This window comes from Coptis chinensis, chromosome 2, assembly GCF_015680905.1.
Source record: "Coptis chinensis isolate HL-2020 chromosome 2, ASM1568090v1, whole genome shotgun sequence".
Lineage (NCBI taxonomy): Eukaryota > Viridiplantae > Streptophyta > Magnoliopsida > Ranunculales > Ranunculaceae > Coptis > Coptis chinensis.
The window spans coordinates 82,927,471-82,949,716 of NC_141457.1; the positions used below are offsets into that span (position 1 = coordinate 82,927,471).

The 22,246-nt window shown below is 36.2% G+C and overlaps 1 protein-coding gene and 1 long non-coding RNA gene across 4 annotated transcripts; both read right to left on the reverse strand.

Annotated features, from left to right (window-relative positions):
* Window positions 1-1,002: 1,002 nt before the first annotated feature.
* LOC147518323 (hevamine-A-like) lies at window positions 1,003-2,217 on the reverse strand. Its single transcript, XM_086590186.1, has one exon. It carries the CDS (start codon window positions 2,155-2,157, stop codon window positions 1,195-1,197), a length of 963 nt encoding a protein of 320 aa, XP_086446312.1. The 5' UTR covers window positions 2,158-2,217; the 3' UTR covers window positions 1,003-1,194.
* An 8,154-nt stretch (window positions 2,218-10,371) lies between these two features.
* On the reverse strand, window positions 10,372-15,707 carry LOC147518324 (uncharacterized). 3 transcript variants are annotated; one of them, XR_015211763.1, is made up of 5 exons: window positions 15,111-15,707; window positions 14,292-14,425; window positions 13,016-13,312; window positions 11,415-12,886; window positions 10,372-10,563 (listed from the first exon to the last, which is right to left on the reverse strand). It is a non-coding gene; the product is annotated as an uncharacterized LOC147518324 (long non-coding RNA). The 3 variants fall into 3 exon arrangements; XR_015211762.1 differs by having other exon boundaries at window positions 11,415-13,312; XR_015211764.1 differs by lacking the exon at window positions 15,111-15,707 and adding an exon at window positions 14,545-15,104 and having other exon boundaries at window positions 11,415-13,312.
* Window positions 15,708-22,246: the final 6,539 nt, after the last annotated feature.

Consider the following 22,246-nt stretch of genomic DNA (forward strand, 5'->3'; position numbering starts at 1 on the left):
GGTACTTTTTTCCAATGACGAGGGTCGAGGAAGAAGCAAGCCATGCTAAATGAAAATATTGTGGGGAGGTTTTGGAGATGGAGTGTGGGGAAAAAAGAATGTAAATTGAGATTATGACCAAAGAAAACAACGGAACTTTAATTTTGGTTTCAAAAAAAGTAACGTAACTTTTTTTTTATTGGAAAAAACAATAAATAGTTTCAATTTTATTTTGTTTTTTTATCGTTTGACATTTTGACCAAAGCATTTCTCACGACCAATACTTCTCTAATCAAAACACCCAGCAAACGGAAGTTTCTCTGTTCGCCGGAACCTTGAATTGGAGAGAGTGAGAAATGTGGACATTCTTGATTTTGATACTAAAATAGAAGTTAAGAAAAAGAAAGAAGTTGAAGTTCTGGGTTGAATTGTGTTCCGGCATGTAAGCATTCCAATTAAGTTAATGGGGTTATGGGGAATTGGGGATGGCCTACGATCTACTGTTAATACTAGGAGTTGTACCAACATGTATGATTGGATAAATATGATGGTGAAGTGTTTCTTCGATACGGAGGATGCCGAGCAATTTTTCATGGTCATGGGAGCTACTTTGTGGTTCATTTGGCTTGCTCCAAATGGAATCAAGTTTAATAGCAGAATACAAAATCCAGTGGGATGTATTATCAAAATGAAGAAACTGGTGGAGCTGATAAATAAGATTGAGGATTGGAAGGTAATTTACGGTCTCGGAGAAACGAAGTCACTATTAGTATTGGTTGGACACCACCTTCTCCTGGTTGGATCAAGCTAAACACTGATGGATCCGCGCTGAATAACAGAGCTGCAGGTGTTGGTTGTGTGATTAGAGATGATGCCGGTAAGTTCGTGATGGGTGTTGCTCTGCCGATACCATATGCGACAGCTATGTGTGCTGAATTCTTGGCACTCAAAATTGGACTACAGCCTATAGCCTATTATGCAAAATATTTGAAAAAAATTATGCAAAGCTGCCACAGTGTTGACTTTCTTATAACGAGAAAACCTTGTTTTCATTATTCATAATAATATTTACAACTTGAGGTACGGAAATTTATTGGACATAACTCACATAAGCCAAACAAGACCATTTAGACGCTACTTATTATATTCAACTGCAGCCTTTTGATCATCCTATTCCGAAGCATAACACCGTACCTCCATACTTACTAGAAGTCTTTACAATTGGAGCAGGGATGAAGCCACTTCCTGATGCGGGTACACCGAGGGCAACAGGTTGACGCGATTCAATATATTTGAACTGAAGTTACTTTGATCATCAAAATATTTATTCCAAAGCATAACACCACCAAACTTCCTATAAGTTCTAATAATTGGAAGGACTTCATTGGTTAACACATTTGGAGGCATAAAGCCACTTCCTGCTGCACCAGGAGCAGCCGGTAGACCCATGAATATCTTCTTAGCCGGAATTGTGGAAGTCCATCGGTTCCACGAGTCTATAAGTTTCCAAATGTTACCAGGACTATATTGACACTGAGGATTGTTGTAGAACTGCACCCATACATAATCGAACAAACCAGTATTAAGCGCTTGGCCTAAATGTGCATCAGGAAAGGGACATTGTGGAGCTGCGGTCAATAAAACCTTTCTAGCCTGTGTGCTATGTCCGGATAAGTACCTAGCAAGTATATCCCAGTTTTCTGTGGAGCCCAATTCTATGTCGAAATCTATTCCATCTAAAACGGCATCTCCAAGGGGGCGCGATGTCGACTTACCCCCTAAGAAATTGTTCCACAAGTAATCAGCCACTTGTCTCGCATCCTCTGCGGAGGCAATTGAGTAACTGCCAATGCCGCCTCCAAGGGAAAGCATTACCTTAATTCCTTTTCTTTGACAACTTCGAATACCGTTGCTAACGAAGGTGCAACCATTATTTAAGGGGTTACAATGACCAGCCAAATTGAGCTCTGGGGTACGACCACTTCCAAATACATTGAGGAAAGCTATGTTAACATAAGCAAATTTTCCTGTTGCACATGTTGATTCTAAGGAACCTTCGTAGCCATTTTGCCCCCAATAGATTGAAATTGGCACTCCAGCTGCAAGAGAGGTGCTGACAAGTGTGGAAAGAAATAATAAGAAGAACACTGGAGCTAGCGAAGAGTTTTGGATAGTCATGTTGGGCTTCTGTGTCGATATTGCAAGGTGTGTTCTTATATGCTTAAATGCGTCTTATAGAAGCAGAGTTGCCCTCATTATATAGACGTTAAAATTTTACGAGGCAAGGTTCTAACTGCTTTCCGGAAGTGGTCCACCAGCAATATTTTATTAGGGCATCTCTAATAGATTGTAGATGATAATATACACTTCAACATATGGGCCACTAGAATTTTACACCCGCAATCCCACTTGCCGTATAGTGTGAGAAGATTTACACCGTAGGTGGTCAACTAATGGAGAGTGATAGCAGTTTGTAAATTAAACTCACGGGGGTGGCATATAAAACAACATACTAGTAGTGGCGGAGCCAAGAATTTGTTCAAGGGTGAGCTGGTGCGTCACTACAAGTTTTCTACACAACTAAAATATTGTGTCCATGGCACTTATGTTTTTTTTTGTTTCGGTTGAATTTTCTATTTCAATTGGAAAGTGTTGGAATGTGAATAACTAATTATATTAATTATGTTATTGGTCTCATTATCTAATGTTCTAAGACTCATTATCGGGAGAAAAAAAAGTTATAGGATTAAACAATATATATATATACGAGCAGGTTCCATTTACCATACTTTATATACTATAGTTTATACCACACATACACCTACAAGATGATTTAAGTGTTAATAATTTGTGGATATGATTTACTAACCATTAATAACATCTCCACAAAAATCTATCTCATTTGGAAATCTCTAACCTAGTTAAAAATCGTTCTTAATTTTGACTTTTTTTACGGTTTAGATTTTTCAATTTTGCAATCATCTATTGATATAGTTAAACATTATCAAATGAGTTGAAATTTTGTAAAAGTGATCTTCATGATTAGTTGAACACATCCACAAAAAATTAGATTATCATTCACGTTGTAACTTCACCCACAAGACGAACTAGAACCTAATTTTTTTGTGGATATGCCCAACAAACCATGGCGATCACCTCGGTGTTTAACAATGTTAAAAAATGATTGCAAAATTGAAAAATCTAGGCCGTTAAAAAATATTCAAAGTTGGCAACATTTTTTAACTAAGTTAGAGATTTCCAAATGAGTCTAATTTTGGTGGAGTAGCTATCCATAGTTAGTAGATCATATATATCCACAAAATCTTAGCTCTTAACTCGTCTTGTAAAGGGGCGTGATATAAACCATGGTAAATGAATATATATTTTGAGAAAACTACACATATTATGCTAAAAAAACTACGGCTTTTTAGATTTCCACCCTCAGCAACTTTGCCAATTAGACTTCCACCTACAATTTCACATTGACTGGATTTCATCCGGTTAGTGCATGTGCAATGTCAAATCTACCCCTCACCATGTAAAATTATAAAAATACCCATTAACTCTTCCAAAATCAGTCAAATTCAGTTCAGAATTGAAACAACTTTACTAACATGATCAGGTTTTATACTAGCTACAATAGATAGCACACATTCAGTTTTTATAAATGATTAACAACTTCACCGTGAATCATGGTTATTAACTTATTCATAGTACCAACTATCAAAACACGTCTTTCCTACTGCCTGACATGCAGTAGCATTGAGGTGGAAAGTGACAGAAGCAACTCATAGGATCTGGGATTCAAAAGGATGCTAGTAGCATCTCCCTTGGTGCACATATAGAAATTAGAAATGAATATCATGCGGATGCCATTTGGTGATTTTCTCCCTTCGCCATTTGAAAAAAGTGTGTAGCATTTTATCACGATCAGTGGTAGGTTTTCTTGAATGACTGTAACTTCCTTGAAATTTTTTATCCATGCATACAAACGTTGAAACTGTTGGGGTAGGTTCCATAATCTTGCTGCTATTGTTTCCTCTACCACTCCAAACCAATGAGCTAAAAATCTCATGACCAAGTTTGCTAGGCCAATCTCATCACCTTCGAAAAATTTCTTCTCTCCAAAACCATCGTGTTCTTCTATAGTTCTTAGCACCTCCAAACATTATTTTGCTATTTTTTTCTTGTTTCTTGCCCATTGTTAAAAAGAATTCAGTAATGCAGGAGAACTCCAAATAATCAGGACAATTCTTATTCCAGCTAGTGATATTGTGAGTAACTTAATTTATTGTGTTTTTTAGGTTTTGGTCATCCTAAATAATTGGTATTTGGGGTTTGGTCAACACTAATTGACTTATTATGCTTTGGTCATCTTAAATCATTTTAACTAACAACACACAAACAGTCAACCGACTGTTTGGTCAAGACGATTTAGGAGGACCAAAGCCTAATAAGTTGATTAATGAAGACCAAACCCCAAATACCCATTATTTACGAAAACCAAAACCTAAAAAACCATATACCAAATGACTTTTAGACCTCTAATAGTTATAATCCTTGCGATAAATTAAACTTTTACTCGGCAAAAGTGACAATTCAAGCAAAAGTGGGTGTGGTGTCAAATAAGTACAGAGAGTGTCACTTGACCAATTTTACAAATAGTATACTAGTCCCCCCCCCCCCCCCTAAATACCCATTATTTAGGAAAACCAAAACCTAAAAGACCATTTACCAAATGACTTTTAGATCTCTAATAGTTCTAATTCTTGCGATAAATTAAACTTTTACTCGACAAAAGTGGGTGTGGTGTCAAATAAGTACAGAGAGTGTCACTTTAACAATTTTACAAATAGTATACTAGCGCCCAGTGTAAATCTCAAGTTTCACATGGGTTGTATGAAGAGTGATGGCAATTTGTAAATTAAACTCACGGGTGCCATCTTATCTAATATCTAATAAAACTAAAACAGAAATGAGTGGGAGGACATATTCAACATCATAAGGTGAGGCATAGTCAGCAACTCCTTAACCATAGCTAGGGATGTTCAGACGGGTACCCGAACCTGACTTTTCGGGGTTTGAATGGGTTTTGGATTACCCGAACCCGAACTGGTTTTCAACGGGTTGGATTTGGAGTCGGATATTTTGTTGAGAAGTGTGACCAAACCCTACCCTAACCCTATATTTCGGGTACCCATCGGGCTCGGGTTTCAGGTAGGATAAAGCCCGGTATAAGTGACGAAAGAAGACAATAAGAAATTTTATTTGAAATATATATCTACATTTTATTCTTTTTTCGGCTATCCACCAATCCTTCAAACAAAATAAAACTTCTAATGAACTTGGAAGTAATTATCAACTATACTCGGATATAATTATTTGATATGATTTAAAAATAGATGGACTCAGAATGAACTATCGACACATGATCACGTGCAATTACTGAAAAAATTGGAAATCTCGACATAAATTTTTTTCATAATCCAATATATTAAATAACTCATCATTGTAAACATAAAATCCAAATATTTATCTAATTCATTCTTTTATATGAGATTAGTAGTATGCAATTGAAACCGGATTTGAGGTTCGATTTCAGTCCAGGTTCGGTTTCGGGTTTTTTAGCCCTTTTAACAGGTTTAGGGCTAAATTATCGGGTCGGGCTTGGGTCGGTTTGGGTTTAGAGAGTGTGACCAAACCCTACCCTATGTATTTCGGTTCGGGTTTGGGTTTTGTCGGGTTCTGTGTGAGTTCGGTGTGGATATTTTGTTCGGGTTTCGAGTTTCGAGCAAGATGGTCATCCCTAACCATAGCCACTAAAAAATTATGAGAGGTGAGTTAAAAAAAAATTATGGAGTGAGTTAAAAAAAAATTCTCACCTCTTCTCACCCCACACAAAAAAAATCTTGTTTTTGGATTGTGAGGGGTAGCGACTTCGCGGGCCATAAGCCCCACGGGCATACCCTAATATAAAACAACATACTAGCTGGTGATCGCAGACGTCATGGACTCATTATAATCGAAACGTCATTAAAAATGGACGTGATGACATCACTAAATACAGTACAACTGGTTAGTGGTTACCAAAAAAATACAGTACAACTCCCTCAAATTTCACATCGGTTGTATGCTTGTACGAAGAGTGATTGCAGTTTGTAAATTGGGCGCGACTACAACACATTTCCCAGCACAAAAAAAAAGTTACGAAGTCGTCTCTAATTGGCTCATTGCAATGACGTGGCGAGAAATTAAAAAAATGAAATACGCCCCCAAAACCACGATAAAATAAAGAGATGTCAAACTCTCCCTCTCTTTTCACGCTCCTCTCCCATCTTTTATCTCTCTCTCATTCTCTTCTGCAAAACCAAAAAACGCCCCTCTCCTTCCGTCTTTCTCTAATATGAAATTAAAATTGACTAGAGCTTGTTCTTCTTGACCCCATGAAATTTTAATTTTGACATTCCATAAACAATTACTAATGCAGGGGAAGAACAGAGAAACCAAAGTGAAATAGGTGATGTTGCAAATAACCAAATTGTTGTAGTTGATGCAGTAAACGATCCACTAGATGTAGCACCTACTCGCTCAATTTTGTTCACTATCAAGAAGACTCTAATACAGAGTGATACCGACAGTCTGTGTCGACTTCTACTGAAGAAGTATGTAGTTTTGGATCATATTCTGCCTTACTTTAATGAAGAACAGAAGAGAGACGTTAACAATGGGGAAGGAACAGCTATTTTCATTAAAGATGTTGATGAATATCATCAGTCTGCACACCATTTGATTTTCAAGAAAAGTCAGAAGAGTTGTAGCTATATCCTGAAAAGTAATTGGAAGGTGAGCTTTGTGAGTAGGAGGTGCTTGAGAAAAGGAGACGAAATCGGACTGATCTGGGACCCCAATCAAGTGTGCTTACTATTCTCGGTCCTCAGGCGAGCCAACTGATCTGATTAAACTTGGCATTCCATAAACAATTGATCCGGATTCTTGTAATGTATAGCAAAAATTCTTTGAAACAGTAGAATGTACTGCAACAATTTTGGTATCTTTATTGTTCTAGTTAGTTTTTATCACATTCATAGCCATTTGTTGTTATCTATATTTTCGTTTGTAGGATCATTATCATAATTTATAAAATTCATGCTTCAATTGTGCTTTTGAAAGACAATTAGTTCTATTTGATATGAAAATGGCAATAGGTCTGTCTCAAAACCTTACTAGTCATAATGTGTAGATGATGAAATTGATACAAATTAGAAAGGTGAGCGTGTGTTTCATCATTGTTACCAGATTGCTCTGTCTCCCACAACTGTACGAGAGGTTAACAAAAATTTTCATGGGGTCAAGAAGAACAAGCTCTAGTCAATTTTAATTTCATATTAGAGAAGGACGGAAGGAGAGGGGCGTTTTTTGGTTTTGCAGAAGAGAATGAGAGAGATAAAAGATGGGAGGGGTACGTGAAAAGAGAGGGAGAATTTGGCAGCTCTTTATTTTATCGCGGTTTTGGAGGCGTATTTCATTTTTTTAATTTCTCGCCACGTCATTGCAATAAGCCAATTAGAGACGATTTCGTAACTTTTTTTTTGTGCTGGATCATGTTGTAGTCGCGCCCTTGTAAATTAAGCTAACGGCCGTCGTACTATTGTCAGTATTGTGTGTCTAATCTAAACAACATTAGAAATGACAAATGACGTGCCATCACTAAATACACAACTTCCCTCAAGTTTATAAAGTCATCACGTGGATCGTGACTTTTTGTTTCAATTTTTTTTGTAGTTTTGTGTAATAATACTCCAGTTCAAAAACTCATCATGTCTTGTAGTCCAACTAGGCATATCCCGTGTACCATGTCTCTTAATTTATTCAAGGAAATAATTTTAGTAACGAGTGAGAACATATACCAAAAAATTCAAAGCCAAGACCGGAATAAGAAGTGACAAACATGACATTCTTAATGAGATCTCAATCCCCCTAAGCCAGTAATTAATAGCAAAGTGTCATGCATTAGATAAGAAAATGGATTGAACCGAATCTAATTTTCTATACTTAGTTAGTCAAGACCGGAATAAGAAGTGACAAACATGACATCCTTAATGAAGGCTCTCAATTAATAGCAATTAATAGCAAAACATCTTGCATTAGATAAGAAAATGGATTAAACCGAATCTAATCTTCTAATCTAGTAATAATAATAGAACCCATATTTCTTTTTAACGAAATATTTCTTGTTTTTCTCTTCTATTATGTCGTATTCTCTTGCCTCAACTCACCAGTCTACTTTGTTCGTCTATCTTCTCCGAGTTCTCTTTTACTATTCTCTAAGTTAATATCATCTTTCGTTTTTTCTTCATAACACTGACATTTTAATTGTTTTTTTTATGTACATGATTCTAGAGAATCAGAACTTTTTACTTGTATGCATATTGTGAGGACTACATTGCCTTACATAACTATGAAGGGATTGTTCAAGTAGTATGACCATGGGATTGTTCAGTGCAGAATCATATGTTGATAGATTAGATGGACGTGATGCACCTTCGTGAAAGTTAGTTTTCTCCCCAAGTAATCAAACTCTAGTGTGTGTGTAGTAGTTGAAAAAGAACCACATTTATTGGCTTACAGCTAAAATAGCTTCATACAAAGGACAGAGTAAATATAGGAAGATAAGGTCGTTTCCAAATGTAAGCCTCATGCAGTACCGCTTAAAACACAGGGCCTAAAAAACAAACTCAGAACAGATAGGTGGGGGTGTGAAGATGAATTGATGTAACAACAGTTATTGTGCGGCTTCCATAAATAGTGTTTGTAAACCATTTTTTATATAAGTGTAATGAAATACACTTGATTATGATACCAAATATTTTCCTGAATAAGGGGAAATCTTTTAAACGGATAAATAATTTTTTTTTACGACCAATCAGTTGTAGAACAAAAACATAGCAAACATCGAGGTTACTTGATGTGCATCTTGCATCCAGTCCATCTCTGCTTTAAGTGGTATATGGTAGTCATGGACAGGGGCGGACCCAAGAGAGGGCTGCACCAGGCAAGAAGCCCAGGGTCCATTTAGTTTTTAAAAAAAATTAGTATGCCTGGCCCATTAGCCCATTAGCCCAAAGAAAAAAAAAACCAAAGGGCGATTCTTTCTCCCTTAGACTCTACGAACCCCCTCTCTCAATCTCTCTCTCTCTTGATTCTTCTATTCAGGGTCTGCTCCTAGAACTATTTGTGGTGATTTTGCTGTCGAGATTGGCAGGTAATTAGATTTGTTGTTCATTTAATTTGTTACATTGGTTTAGTTGTTGTTTTTTATAGATTTCAGTTGCATGAGTTGGCCTAATTATAGTATAATATTGTTCTGGTAGGGTGAATAAGATATTTCATGAATTGTAAAACCATTTTTGCCTCTCCTATGGGTAGAATTAATGATAGATGAAACAGTCTTAATTTCTTTGTCAAAGGTGCGTTTATAAAAAAAAAAACGAATAATAGACACACCAATATAGCACAGAGAAGAGAACAACAAACTTACTAGTATGAATAACATTGATATGTCTGATATGAATGCACGTTATATAATGGGCACGGGTCGTTCTTGTCAACAACATGATTGCATAACGTTTGAACATTAGTATCGCATTGATATATATAACAGCGCCATAGATTTTCAGTTAATGGAGTTGAAAAGTAGATTCACCGAGGAAACAATAGAGTTTTTTACTCTTAGCTTTGCTTTGACCCCTAAAGATGCTTTCAAATCATTTAGGATTAATGATATTTGCAATATTGCTGAGAGATTTTACTTTCGAGATTTCAATGATCAAGAGTTACTTATATTGAGAACTCAGCTACAGTATTATGAGATTGATGTTTATCGTAATTCGGTTTTCCATATATAATATGTCCACGATATCTGAGCTGTGTAGAAGATTAGTTGAAACTGGAAAGTCGAAGTCCTACCACTTTATTTGATATATTGGTTTGTCTTATATTTACTCTTCCCATATCTACAGCAACTACAAAAAGAGCGTTCTCAGTCATGAAACTTATCAAAACACAACTTCAAAACAAGATGGAGGATGAGTTTCTTGCAGATTCAATGGTCATCTACATTGAAAGAGATTTTGCTAATGATATTGATATGGATTTGGTAGTAGATGATTTTGATGCTCGTAAAATATCGTTTAAGTAGTTTTGCTTTTTAAATAGATTTGTAGTCGAGCTTGATTAGATATTTTGATGAATTAGTATATATATTTGGCTACTTATGAATTCTGGTGTTTCAGTTATTTATTTGGAATGTGTCTATTATTATTTTTTGTTTAAGACTCTGGTTATCGTTGTTTAGCCCGGAGAGAGTTGAAATGTTGGGTCCGCCCCTAGTCATGCAGTACCACTGGTTGTTGTTGCTGCCATGTTATAGCAGTCTTCCCATACCCTTGCTCGATCAAGATTTTCTCCTAGTTTTTTTCCATGCTCCCTTGCATCCATAGAGTATTCAATAAATTACATTGTTCCCGCAGGACCACTGTGTTTAGGTAGAAAACCATAGGCCACCATGAAGCAGTGTCCGGGGACCTTAAACAATAAACACATAAAATCATATGGTTGCTGGGAGATGGTTGGAGATTATAGATATGCAAGTACCATCAATTCTGCTTTTTAATTGATAAATGGTTGGAGATAATTATGGATATGCGAGTACCATCAATCCTGCCATTAAATATAGGAAACAATGATTCATACTTATCCTTGTTACTATAGTCAGTGGCTCCAACTTGGAAAACGTACGCTCTTTTTTCAAGTCGTTGCAGTTTTTTTTGTCCATTTTACTTATGGACATTAAGGTGAAATACATAAGTCATAATCCAACAAACAATAGCATGGATTTTTTTAAAAAAATGTTGCACAATTTAATTCTAGCATGTCTTGGAAATATGGACCAATCCTTTCACTGGTTTCTGAATCAAGTATCAAGTGTTTTTATCAAAAGCAACAAATGTGGTGTGCCCCTAACAAATCATTAACTGTCATTCATAGCATATACTAGCATCGTATTTTTTTTTTTTTGACACAAAAGAAATAGATTGTGGATGTGGACGACATGAGGGAAGAAAATACGGAAATTACTTCATGGAGAAGGAAAAAAAAACATGTTTTGCACACCTATCGACTACGCCAACACTACATTCTGCACACACTGTTCCATAGACAATATTCTTACAACTTATGCAGGAAGTGTAAAACCACTTACTATCATTCTATGAGGAACGTAGTTTATGGTGGCTTTGCAAGTGTACATTCACGTGAACAAATAAGGATGGTGGTATCTCAAATGAACATAAGAATCAACAACATTTCTACACGTCTAAACCATCTAGCAAGTAAATAATGAAGGTGGTGTTTCAAATGAGTCATTTAGCATATACCTTACATGATCGATCCCTTCCCACTTCCTTCAATTTACATATTTCAACCCTCCTATCAATCAAAAGTTCTTGCTCAGAAAGCACGCCAGATTGAGCAAGGTCTTCCAGTTCAACCACTATTTTCATTGTATCAAAGTTGTGAAATAAATGTTATTAAGTAGAGCTAGGAAAAGTAAGAGAAAACGTTTGCCATTAGGAAAATATCATAGGCCAAAAGCAATTAATCGATTCACTATGCGCTAAACGTACTGCGCTGATCAGTGGACTCCCTTGAGCATGATTCCACCCATAAGTATGAGCCGCAGTTAACTGTGCATATCTGGAAAAAAAAATTAAGCATCCCCTAGGACTGAACTTAAATAGCAGGGGGAAAAAAAAGCAAACACGCAATGCTGATCTCCCTATTACACAAACACGACTGTGATTTATCTATGGCTTTAGTATTATATCACCACTTAATGTTTTAACTCTTACACCGCCTGCTTGCTGGTGAATTGAATTACAGCCCAAGGTCAATGCTAGGTACAAACAAAATGAACATGTCATGATTGGGTAACAAAGGATAGCACAACATATAGGTGAGCTCAATACTCAAAAAATGGTGAGGTTCTTTCTGTGAAGGAATTTGCAATGTATTATGTGGAATAGAAAATTGGCATCCTCCACGCGCCATAGCTACATGGTCACAGTACTTCACATGGTTGCATTATTCTAAAATAGTACATATCTAATTGACGTCTTCTGGCCACTTGCCCACCCTCATTGTAATTCGTAACTTACCAAATTCACATAGACGCAATAGGTTGTTTCAAGTCTTTGATTTAATTGTTATTTGCAACTTTTCCCACGGTCAAAAGGAATGGCAGATTTGATCTCGTAGGGCTCACAATTCGGACTAACCTAATAGGATAACTTATCAATAGATCAGAGAAAATCCCATTACAGCACATCATCCAATTAGATTTTAATTTAAAAGGCGGTAAAACACAAGATAGACGTAATATTTTACCATTGTTTAAAGTCCGTAACATCCTGGATATCAATGTTTATATAAATCTTGGTGCCACTAAGAAATGAGAGCCCAATCTTGCCTACAACACAAAACTATTCGATACAATCTTCTGGCAGTCATTCAAAATAACAATGTACGTACGTTACAAAACAAAATGAAAAAAAAAATGAAAAGGCCAAAACAAAATCACTTTGATAGTTGCCTACTTGTAGTGATGTCGTAGTGATCACTACATTGGGTTGCTTCATAACATCGTTAGGAATTATTTGTCATACCCTCCCCACAAAGTAATAGGCACCTCCGACCCACTAAAAACATAGAAATCTTCATCATAGGCTAACATAATACATGCATTGTGAACAAATGAAACCTCGACCAAAATTATTTTTTTTTTTTTTAAATGTTACCTTTTATTCATGATTACGATTTCTCTCAAAAGTTTCCCAGCATCGTTTTTTAACTTTTCCAAAAAAAAAAAAAAACACCAATCACATATATCAGTTTTATATCAAGGATATTGTTAGAAAACACTTCAATTTCCCAAAAAATAAAAAATAAAAAATGGCATTGTATGGATATAGTGGTTCACCTGTACGAAAAGTTATTTGGTGTGCCTTAGTCGGAATGGTGTCAAAATCGATGAATTTGAACATATGCTTTGATCTGTCATTGGCTTCTTCAGCTGGGATCTTGATCAACGTCCCTTATTTGAAATGGATTTTGTAAGCATGCTCAATAGGGCGGTAGTCCTTTGCAAACATAATGCCAAACTTCTCCAAGGTGTAGACGTTGATTGCCCTCCTACACGAAGTTTTCTTCAACAATGCTATCGAAATACTGGAAGTCTTTTTCGTACAAAATGGCATGTATTTGATAACCTTGACCCCTACATGAAAATTAATCAAGGTGTATACACCTAAACAACTTGCAACTTACACGAATAACAAAAAAGATATCCTAATATATTGAACGGCACAATAAAGTGGTAAATGACTCAATTTCATAGAAATCATATATATGTCCAACAATTAAATAATAGGAGGCACTGGAGTCGTATGAAGTTATAACCACTGCAGTTAGAGAAAAACTTATAGCAAAGCCTAAACCGGGGGCGAAAGTCTTCCATGTTGGTGAAATTGATGACAGCATAGAGAGGAAATGGATAAAATAAAGCACAAAAAAAAATTAAAAAAAAATGGAATAACTTATTCAAATGAACCTGAATAAAATAAAATAAAAAATCATAGTGATTCAATTGGTTAGGATTGAAATGGAAAAATAAACACCAAAGGCTATACATTTAAAAAAATGTAGTTGGTTTGTTTCATGGTGAGAAGCCTTAAATAATAGGCCTCATTCATTAAGTCGTAATGAGAAGAGATGCCCAGAAATTAATCCCCACTACCTTTGTTCAAAGTCCAATAAAATGACACCACCCTACTAAAATATATTAAAAATCAAAGAATGCATATAACAAATAAACTTATAATTGAAGAAAATCAGTAGTATTAAAAGAAAATAATAGAAAAGCAAAGACGACTCAATGTTAGACTGCAATAGGCCTCCATTTGACATTCTACGCATACAATTGTCGTGAAAAATCAGATTAAGTAAAATGCATATATTGAGTGCATGGCAGAACATATAAGTAAAATGCACCTACGTTGGATCGGAACATGGCAGATTTCTTCTACCCAAAATAACCAATATGTATCTAAAACCCAAACTCAAAAAGTACATTTTATGGTGTTAGATTCTCTTACTCACATATACCAAAAGTAAAAAATCAATGTGAACAACTAAGCAACGGTCTGGTATAAATTAACGACCAAGTTCAGCAAAAGAACATTTGCATTTTTTATTACCTTAGAATTGAGTAGTATATACTCAATGTTAATGGGTTTCCAACATCCTTATGACTCAAACCTTGATCTTCTGTCGGTCAGTTCGAGCATGAAGTTTGTCAAATCAAACCCTGATTTGACATTGTCTCTGGAAGCTGGAAATTGGAAAACAAAATGTGTTAAACTGAAAAATGGGAAACTGGCTAATTTTTTTTTAAATTCAACTGGAAAAAGATCTAGCAGGACAGATATCCTCAAATTCATGTAAGATCACCTTCTGAATATATACCATCCTTCCGAAAATGGTCCAAATGACATGATAAAGATAGTAAACTACATGTCTCTTACACTTGCACCTCTAACACATCCAGTCGCAAGAGAGCCAACAAACCATATATAATAACAATAGGTTGCCGAACCAAAGGAGAGTAGAAGTAAAAAATTGGCTAAGCAAGTCCGGAAAACAAAATAATGGGAGCAACAAACCACAAAAGGCATCAAGGGTCATAGAACCAAAATCATGGTCTATTGCACTTGTAATAAGAACAAAAATATTTTTCTTTCTTTCCTGACTATAAAATTATTGTCCTCCGAGTTAGCGAGTTGCTGACCGAAGGCATAAGGGAGTTTTGAAGAAGTAAATCAATTACTAATAGAAACAGATCCTGCGAAGTCCATAGAAATAGATTAAGCACAACTACATGATAATTATAAAATGGCACGAAAACCTCAAAATACATGCCTAAATAAATATATTCAAAAGACAGTCTGTCAAGAATTTGAGATGGGAATAAATAATTTGTTAGAATTAATTAATGTAAAAACGAAATCAACTTGTACCTTCCGAAATTGGTTCAGTAAGATTGAGGGAAGTTGAAGCCAGAAATTAGGAGCGAGAGTTTTTGCGAGTTGAGCATATTTTATACAGAGAGTTGGGAGATTTGCATTGAATGTTAGGGGAGCAACGTAAGGAAAATCCATTGCTGCTCTAATGATTGCTCTAATGGTTGTCATCAAAGCATCGATAAAATTTTCCATTTTGTTTTTGTAATTCTCGGTCAAATGAAGAGAGGAGTTACGATATTCAAGAGGTTGTGGAAGTTGTGGAATTTGATTTTTAATTAAAGGAATTTAAGCAAGAATTAAATCCTCAAATTGTTTATTGAGAGGTTAAGGATTAAATCCTTTCCTTACGTACGTTTCACCGAGAGCATGGAAATTGGAAATTAATAGGGAGAAGAAGAGGTGTCATTTCATGGAGAACTAGCTATGGGAAACATTCCTCTTTAATAGGTTGTCACTCTGTGTAATTTGTTTTAGATTCGTATATTTACTATGAAAGAGGGGATCCGGTGTATATATTTAGCATGAAAAGAGCCAAAATAGGAAAGCTGGAATCCAATGTACAATTACAACCCATTTTCGATTTAAAGCTTTGGAAAAACCAAATAGGAAATATTACTAAAACTAGTATACTACATTGCAGTGGGGGCGTGAGCGGAAAAGGGGTAGAGAATAACACTCCCAAGTCCCCATACACCTTTCAAGAAATCCAATTACCATCAGGGAAGAGTGGGGATCTCTTCTCCAAAACAGTCTCAAATGAATTCTAAAGGTTGGGCATGACTATAAAAAGAATGAATGAATGAATGAAACTCTTTCAAATCTCATCTCAAAGTCTCTAATGTGACTGGGACTTGTTACATTCAATTTGCTCAAAGAGCGTTAATTGAACCAAAAAAAACACCCAAATAGTCCAATTCCACCATACAAACAAATTCAAAGCATGCCCAAGTTATTAAGCCATCCAAAAACAGCTAGCAAATACCACCAAAATAATAAAACCCCATCACTTGATATTTCAATTCAAAAAAAGAGAGAGAAAGCAAACGAGTGAACCAATAGATACTACCTAAATTTGCAACACTTAGTAAACAATAATCAAGAAGAGGGGAATCGATAGTTAGCTAAAGTGTCACCCCTTCTCAAATAAAAAACAAACCTTATATGTAGTAGTTCATCAAACAACTTGCAAAAATATATTCAATCACACACCAAATACTGATCCATGAACCTAGTTAGTACATGTTGAATCACCAATTCTCGCAAACTGCAACAAGTCAAAGTTTTCCCAATAACAATTCAGGAATCCATTTCGCCAAATACAGAATTATCAAAAACTCTTCATGTTCAATTAGAAAGTTATAAATCATGAATTGTACGATTTGTAAATCGAGTGGTTTCATGGTTGATATTTATCCGACAATAAGCTCTTTTACTAATTTCATCTAAGAGTCACCAAATAACTATGAAAACATGCAATCCTACATTGATGAACTCCGCCCACTAGTAGAAAAAAAACTTTTTGTGACTGTTTTAAAATGTTATTTGTAATTGTTCTATTTTCAATGTGAAGCAGCTAATAGAGCAGCGGCAGGGAAAATTGAGAAACACGAGGATGCTTGTAGAGCTAACCAGCATTTTTTCATTCCTTTCAGTTTTGACACTTTTGGTTTCTTGGCACAACAGTCTGTTGAGCTCTTTAAGAGCAGAAAGTTATGGACTGCAATGTAATGACAGTTGGTTCTAACGAGTTTGTTTTTAGGAGGATAGGATTTGCCATTCAGAAAGGACTTGCGGTGCAGCTTGTTGCACGCTTGTCCTAATTATTTGTAAAACTCGTTATCATTATTAATAAAATTTCCACTTAAAAAAAAAAAAAAAAACTACTCGCACTTTACACCAGTACGATATCAAATACACCCCCTCTTATCCAAAAACAAATAAAAAACTTCCAATGGGCTACGGGGATGAAAAAGGATTGCGACCGATATTCCAATCTTGGTTACAAAGAGGATTGCTTTGCATCCATCATTGAACCAGGTTAGTTATTTTTATCTTTATCTTCTCCTCTCTTCCTAGTTAGGGTTTCTCCATCCCCTTTCATTTGCTAGTTCTAAATCCAGGTTTGATTTTGGATTTAATCTTTCATTGGCAGTCAACAATTACTCCCACCCTCTTCATTTCTTCTTCAAATTCGAAGCATGGCTGCTGAGATTTATGGTAGTCTGAAAGCTTCGATTTTCGATTTTGAAGATTGTGTAGAACACTAGCCAAAGCCTTAGGCTTCAAGGTTCTGGCTTTGGGTGGGTTTGTGATTCCTTTGCATTTTCATTTATTCCCCATTTTTTTTTCATTCATATAGGAATCTTTTCTCCCGAAGATGGATTCAGCCCCGAGGTTTGATGGGTCAGTGGAGCTCGCCTAACTAAGGGAATCCACATGTAACTCAAGGAATATTAAAGGGCATATTGAATGGCCACGAGATGCTCAGAGGAATAGTTTGAAAGCGAAGCTTTTAGAGGCAAGGATGGAAAGTCAGAAACTTCAATTGCACCAAGTTCTTAAACAAAATATTTAGAAACTGGTATGGTTAAATTTTTTGTTTTTTGTTGTGCAAAATTATGAACTGAAGTTTACTTGTCCTCGTGTTCATTTCAATTTGAGCACTTTTGTCACACCCCGAATTTCGACAGAATTCGGAAAAACAATATTTGTTCCCGATTCTTCGATTTTCGAAGTGTGATGCACTCCCAACTTCCAAAAACCCATAAACAGTTTAAATATGTGGATAATTAAAAACCAATTAAAATTTATTATTAAACAAAAGTCTTCTTCATTTCAAAAATTCACAAATAAGATTAGGTTACAAATCTCTTTTCAATAACTCTTTATTTAAAATTACAAATGAAAATACAAATAACATTGTCTCAACTGAAAATCTATATCACCTCAAGGGAAAACAAAACCTATCTTGAAATGCGACGCTAACGCAAACCACAAGCAGCAACCAACCTTCTTCAACACTAAACTTGTCAAGACTTATCAACTATGTTTATTTAATGAACACACCCGATAAGCAAACATGCAAATCGGGTCAGCATTATTAAAATGCTGGTGTGAGTAGCCCTAAAATACAAATTATACTTATACAAATATATACACAATCCATAAGGCAGTTAGTTCCTCCACCGAGGCGCCTTAACTTCCAACGACTAATACAACATCCTTAAGTACAATAATTAAGGCAGGTAGTTCCTCCACTGAGGCGCCTTAACTTCCCACTAACCACACAACAAACTATACGCATAATAAATAAGGCATGTAGTTCCTCCATCGAGGCGCCTTAGCTTCCCAACCATAATACAAAAGCATTTAGTTCCTCCACCGAGGCGCTTTAGGTTCTAACTAAACTAAAAACCAGCCAAGCATATTCTATACTTACCGCATTTCATGCTCAATTACAGAGTGGGTCGTCTCTGCACAAGTAATTAGTTTGACCCACCCTTCAGCAAAACCATATACAATCATATATTTAAAGATATATCATTAACCAATATATTACCATAATTATATTATTTAAGGCTTTCTTTGTGTGTCCCTAAAATCACGTCGTATCTATGTCTTACCTAGTTTCCCTGGCTACCACAATCGCTTCCCAATGCCGAACATGTACATCCACATGCCTCCCCTCCCATAATGAACCACTCCGTGCGTAACTACCCTGAGCGGGATGCCGCACACCAGGTAACCCTAACACGGAAGCCATTATGTGAGTACTGCCACTATTCGGCATAAAATATCGCGCGTCTCGTTCTAATTTTGCGAACGGAATAATCAAGCCACCATTCGACTACGCCATAAGGGCCATTCAGTTTCACTGAAATGTCAGAAGGGCCAATCACATTACTTACGCCAGAAGGGCCATTCAGATTCACTGAAACACCCGAAGGGCCAATCATATCACATACGCCTATCACAAGGGCCAAATCACATGAGTTGTGGTAGCTAGGTTCTAGGATTTTCGTTACATAATTTATTCAAGTGTCATACATTTATATCTCAGAATAATCCTTATTCTATCCCATGCCAGTATACTTAATTGTACTGAATCTCAACGTTTCTCGTTATAATACAATCCACATTATCACGTGCCAATACTATTCATTGCACGATATCCAAGTATCTCTATATCAAATCTCGAAACTTATTATTTCATGTGCCAATCATATATTGCACTACACCATATGGAATATCTCAAGCCTTCATAAATACTACCATTCATTTAAGTAGCAACTCATAATAATAATCAATCATGTAATGTATTCGTTCCATATATTTATGTGAACTCAATACACCATCAAAGCCCAGTACTAAAGTCCATGAATCTAAGTCCGTATATAATTTAATTCTCATAAAAATGTATATATCTAAGTCTTATTAAAATTCTCTTCTAATTGCGTGCCAATATTTATATACTTTACACACTACTCACGTCAAATCTTAATTAGATAATGACAAACAAAGTTATACAATTTTCGATAATATTTTATTACTACATTTGTCCATATTCTTAAATATGTGAAAAACTGGAAAAAGTCAATATTCCACAGCCAACGATCAACGGTCAATGGTCAACGGTCAATGTCAAAGTCAACCTGTCATTGTCAAAGTCAAACTGTCGTTTCCATGTTCAACAGGTTCAGGGTCATAGCCATGGTTCATGGCTAAGGGCAAAGGTGCATGGCTCATGGGCTCATGACTAAGGAAATGGTTCGGACCCAACTAGCCAAACCCAAACCCAAACCTTAGAACTCGGCCCCCAAAAGTCTAAACTAGCCTAGTGAATCAACCTGACCCACTTTAAAACATATGGACCAAGCCCAAAACAAAAATAGAAAACCCGGTCCAAAGAAAGCTAATGTGAGCCGGCCCAACAACAAAATTAGATTTCGGCCCAGCAACTAATATCAAAACCGACCCAAAACTAAAATAGATTTTTGGCCCAAACAAAACCAACCCACTTGGTTCCGACCCAAGCCCAAGCCCACCAAAACAGACACAGTATCATCTTCCTCACCTCCAGCGCCAGCAACCTCTTCCACCACCAGCCACCATCGTATTCTCCTCCTCCTCCAAATTCCATTCCAGTGGTTTGACTCATGGTGAAAAACCCAACACTTTGGTACCATCAAAACTCAAAACCTTCGCTGCTTCAAAACTCCATCGCGCCACCATTAACGTCTGTTGAAGCTTCCTCCGCACCACTGTCCAGCCCACACTCACCACCAAACCGTTGGGTTTTGATCCCCATCCACAACCTAATCTTTAGGGTATACTCAAAACACAAAACAAAACTCACTGCTCACCAATGGCGTTCGACGCCATTAACGCCTCCTTCCACCTTCACAGCACTCAACCGTCCACCGCCACCAATCCTCCCTCAACCAATCCCATAACAAAAAAATACAACAGTTTAACATCACAAAAATAGAGTTCAAACAAAATAAGAACAGGACGATTCCGTTCCTTTGGCTGGGCGACGCCATTGACGCCCCTTTAGAGCTTGAACAGCTCCCTAACAATGTACCACCACAACCCAACGTCCATCCCTAAACCCCGACATCAGCCAAACATCAAAACTGTATACCAGTTCAACCCATTTACTAAACGATATTTTCTTTGGGCTTTAGTCACCATTGACGCTCTTTCGAGCTTCAACAGTTCAAACTCCGATTTCAGAGTTTCAACAGTTCAATCAAACTAAAAGATATCGACAGAAATAAATAAGTGGAAAATTGATCAGAAACACTCGACAGTACAGGTTTTTATTCGTAGATGTACAACTTTAGTTTTGGTAAAAAGAAACAAAACATAACTACTCACATTAATTAACAGCTCGATGAATCCCTCCTAGTCCGAATCGTCGTACTCCAACGCTCTAGCTAACGAGCTTTTATCTCCGCCTCCATTTTTTTTTTTTTTTTTTTTATCTCCAAACCCTATTCTCTAGAAAAAAATGAATATATACTTGGGTTTGAAACCTAAGCCCAACACAGACTCGGGCCCAGAAATCAGGCCCACATATCCCAAATCCAATCCAGTGAATTTTAAAATAAATAAATTAATTAATTAATAAATACGAATTTTAAATACGGGCGTTACAACTTTTACTTTCTTTAATCTACTGAAGATGTAAGATTGTAGCGTAGGATATACTTTGTTCACTCCCTAACAATTTAGGAATCTTCTGTACATTGGAGTACGCAACACAAATCCCTCTATCTAGCTGGAAGACCTTCATGCTACACGCATGAATATAAGCTATATTGTGCGGACTTCTTGAGCCAGAGGAATGTGAATTGTGCATAATTTTGGTGTTAACCTTTGGCACTATGGTTGCGATTGGTCTCACATTATTTAGCAAGTATGTGAGCAAATGGAGGCCCTGGCAAATGACAAACATGTCTTAAATGAGAAGAATAACTCTTTGATGACCCATTCACCCAAAGGCTTTACCTAAGTGTCGTTGGCATTTAACTTAACAAAAATACCAAATACTAATTGTTATCGAAAACTTGGACATACAAATTTGGTCTTGTCATAAAATTTTGCAGTGACCGGAAAAAAAATGAAAAAGAAAAGCAGACGACTAGCACTGCTCAACCAAGACGGCAAGAAGACCGGTTCTTATTTTCCACTACTAGTGGTAAAACTCTTTCTCATCTTCTCAACATTGTTTCATTTTACCATTTTCGTGTAGTTTTGCAGCTTTTTTAGCAACATGTGAGCTTTTTGCGAAAGTATGTCTTGTGCGTTTGGACTTTGGAGACATTGATTATTTGAGCTATCGCAAAAAGGTTCATGCTTATTTTGAGCTTTGTCGACATGGGTTCTCTATTTATTCAATTTTTGCTTTAGTAATCAGAATGTCTTATGTGGCTTTCATAAGATGGGTGTCCTTTATTTGAGTTTGAGCATAAGTCTTTTATTTCGTGCAACATTCTGAATGTGGGCTTTGTTGATGGTGTATCCAATATTTAGTATTATGTTTGGGCGTTTATATAATAACTCTAGTACTATGTGTGGCATATTGATATACTGTTATATATTGCATTATATTTGTCTCAAAAAAG

Coding starts and splice junctions, on each gene's coding strand:
- LOC147518323 (XM_086590186.1), bottom strand. CDS start 2,157: ATGACTATCCAAAACTCTTCGCTAGCTCCAGTGTTCTTCTTATTATTT.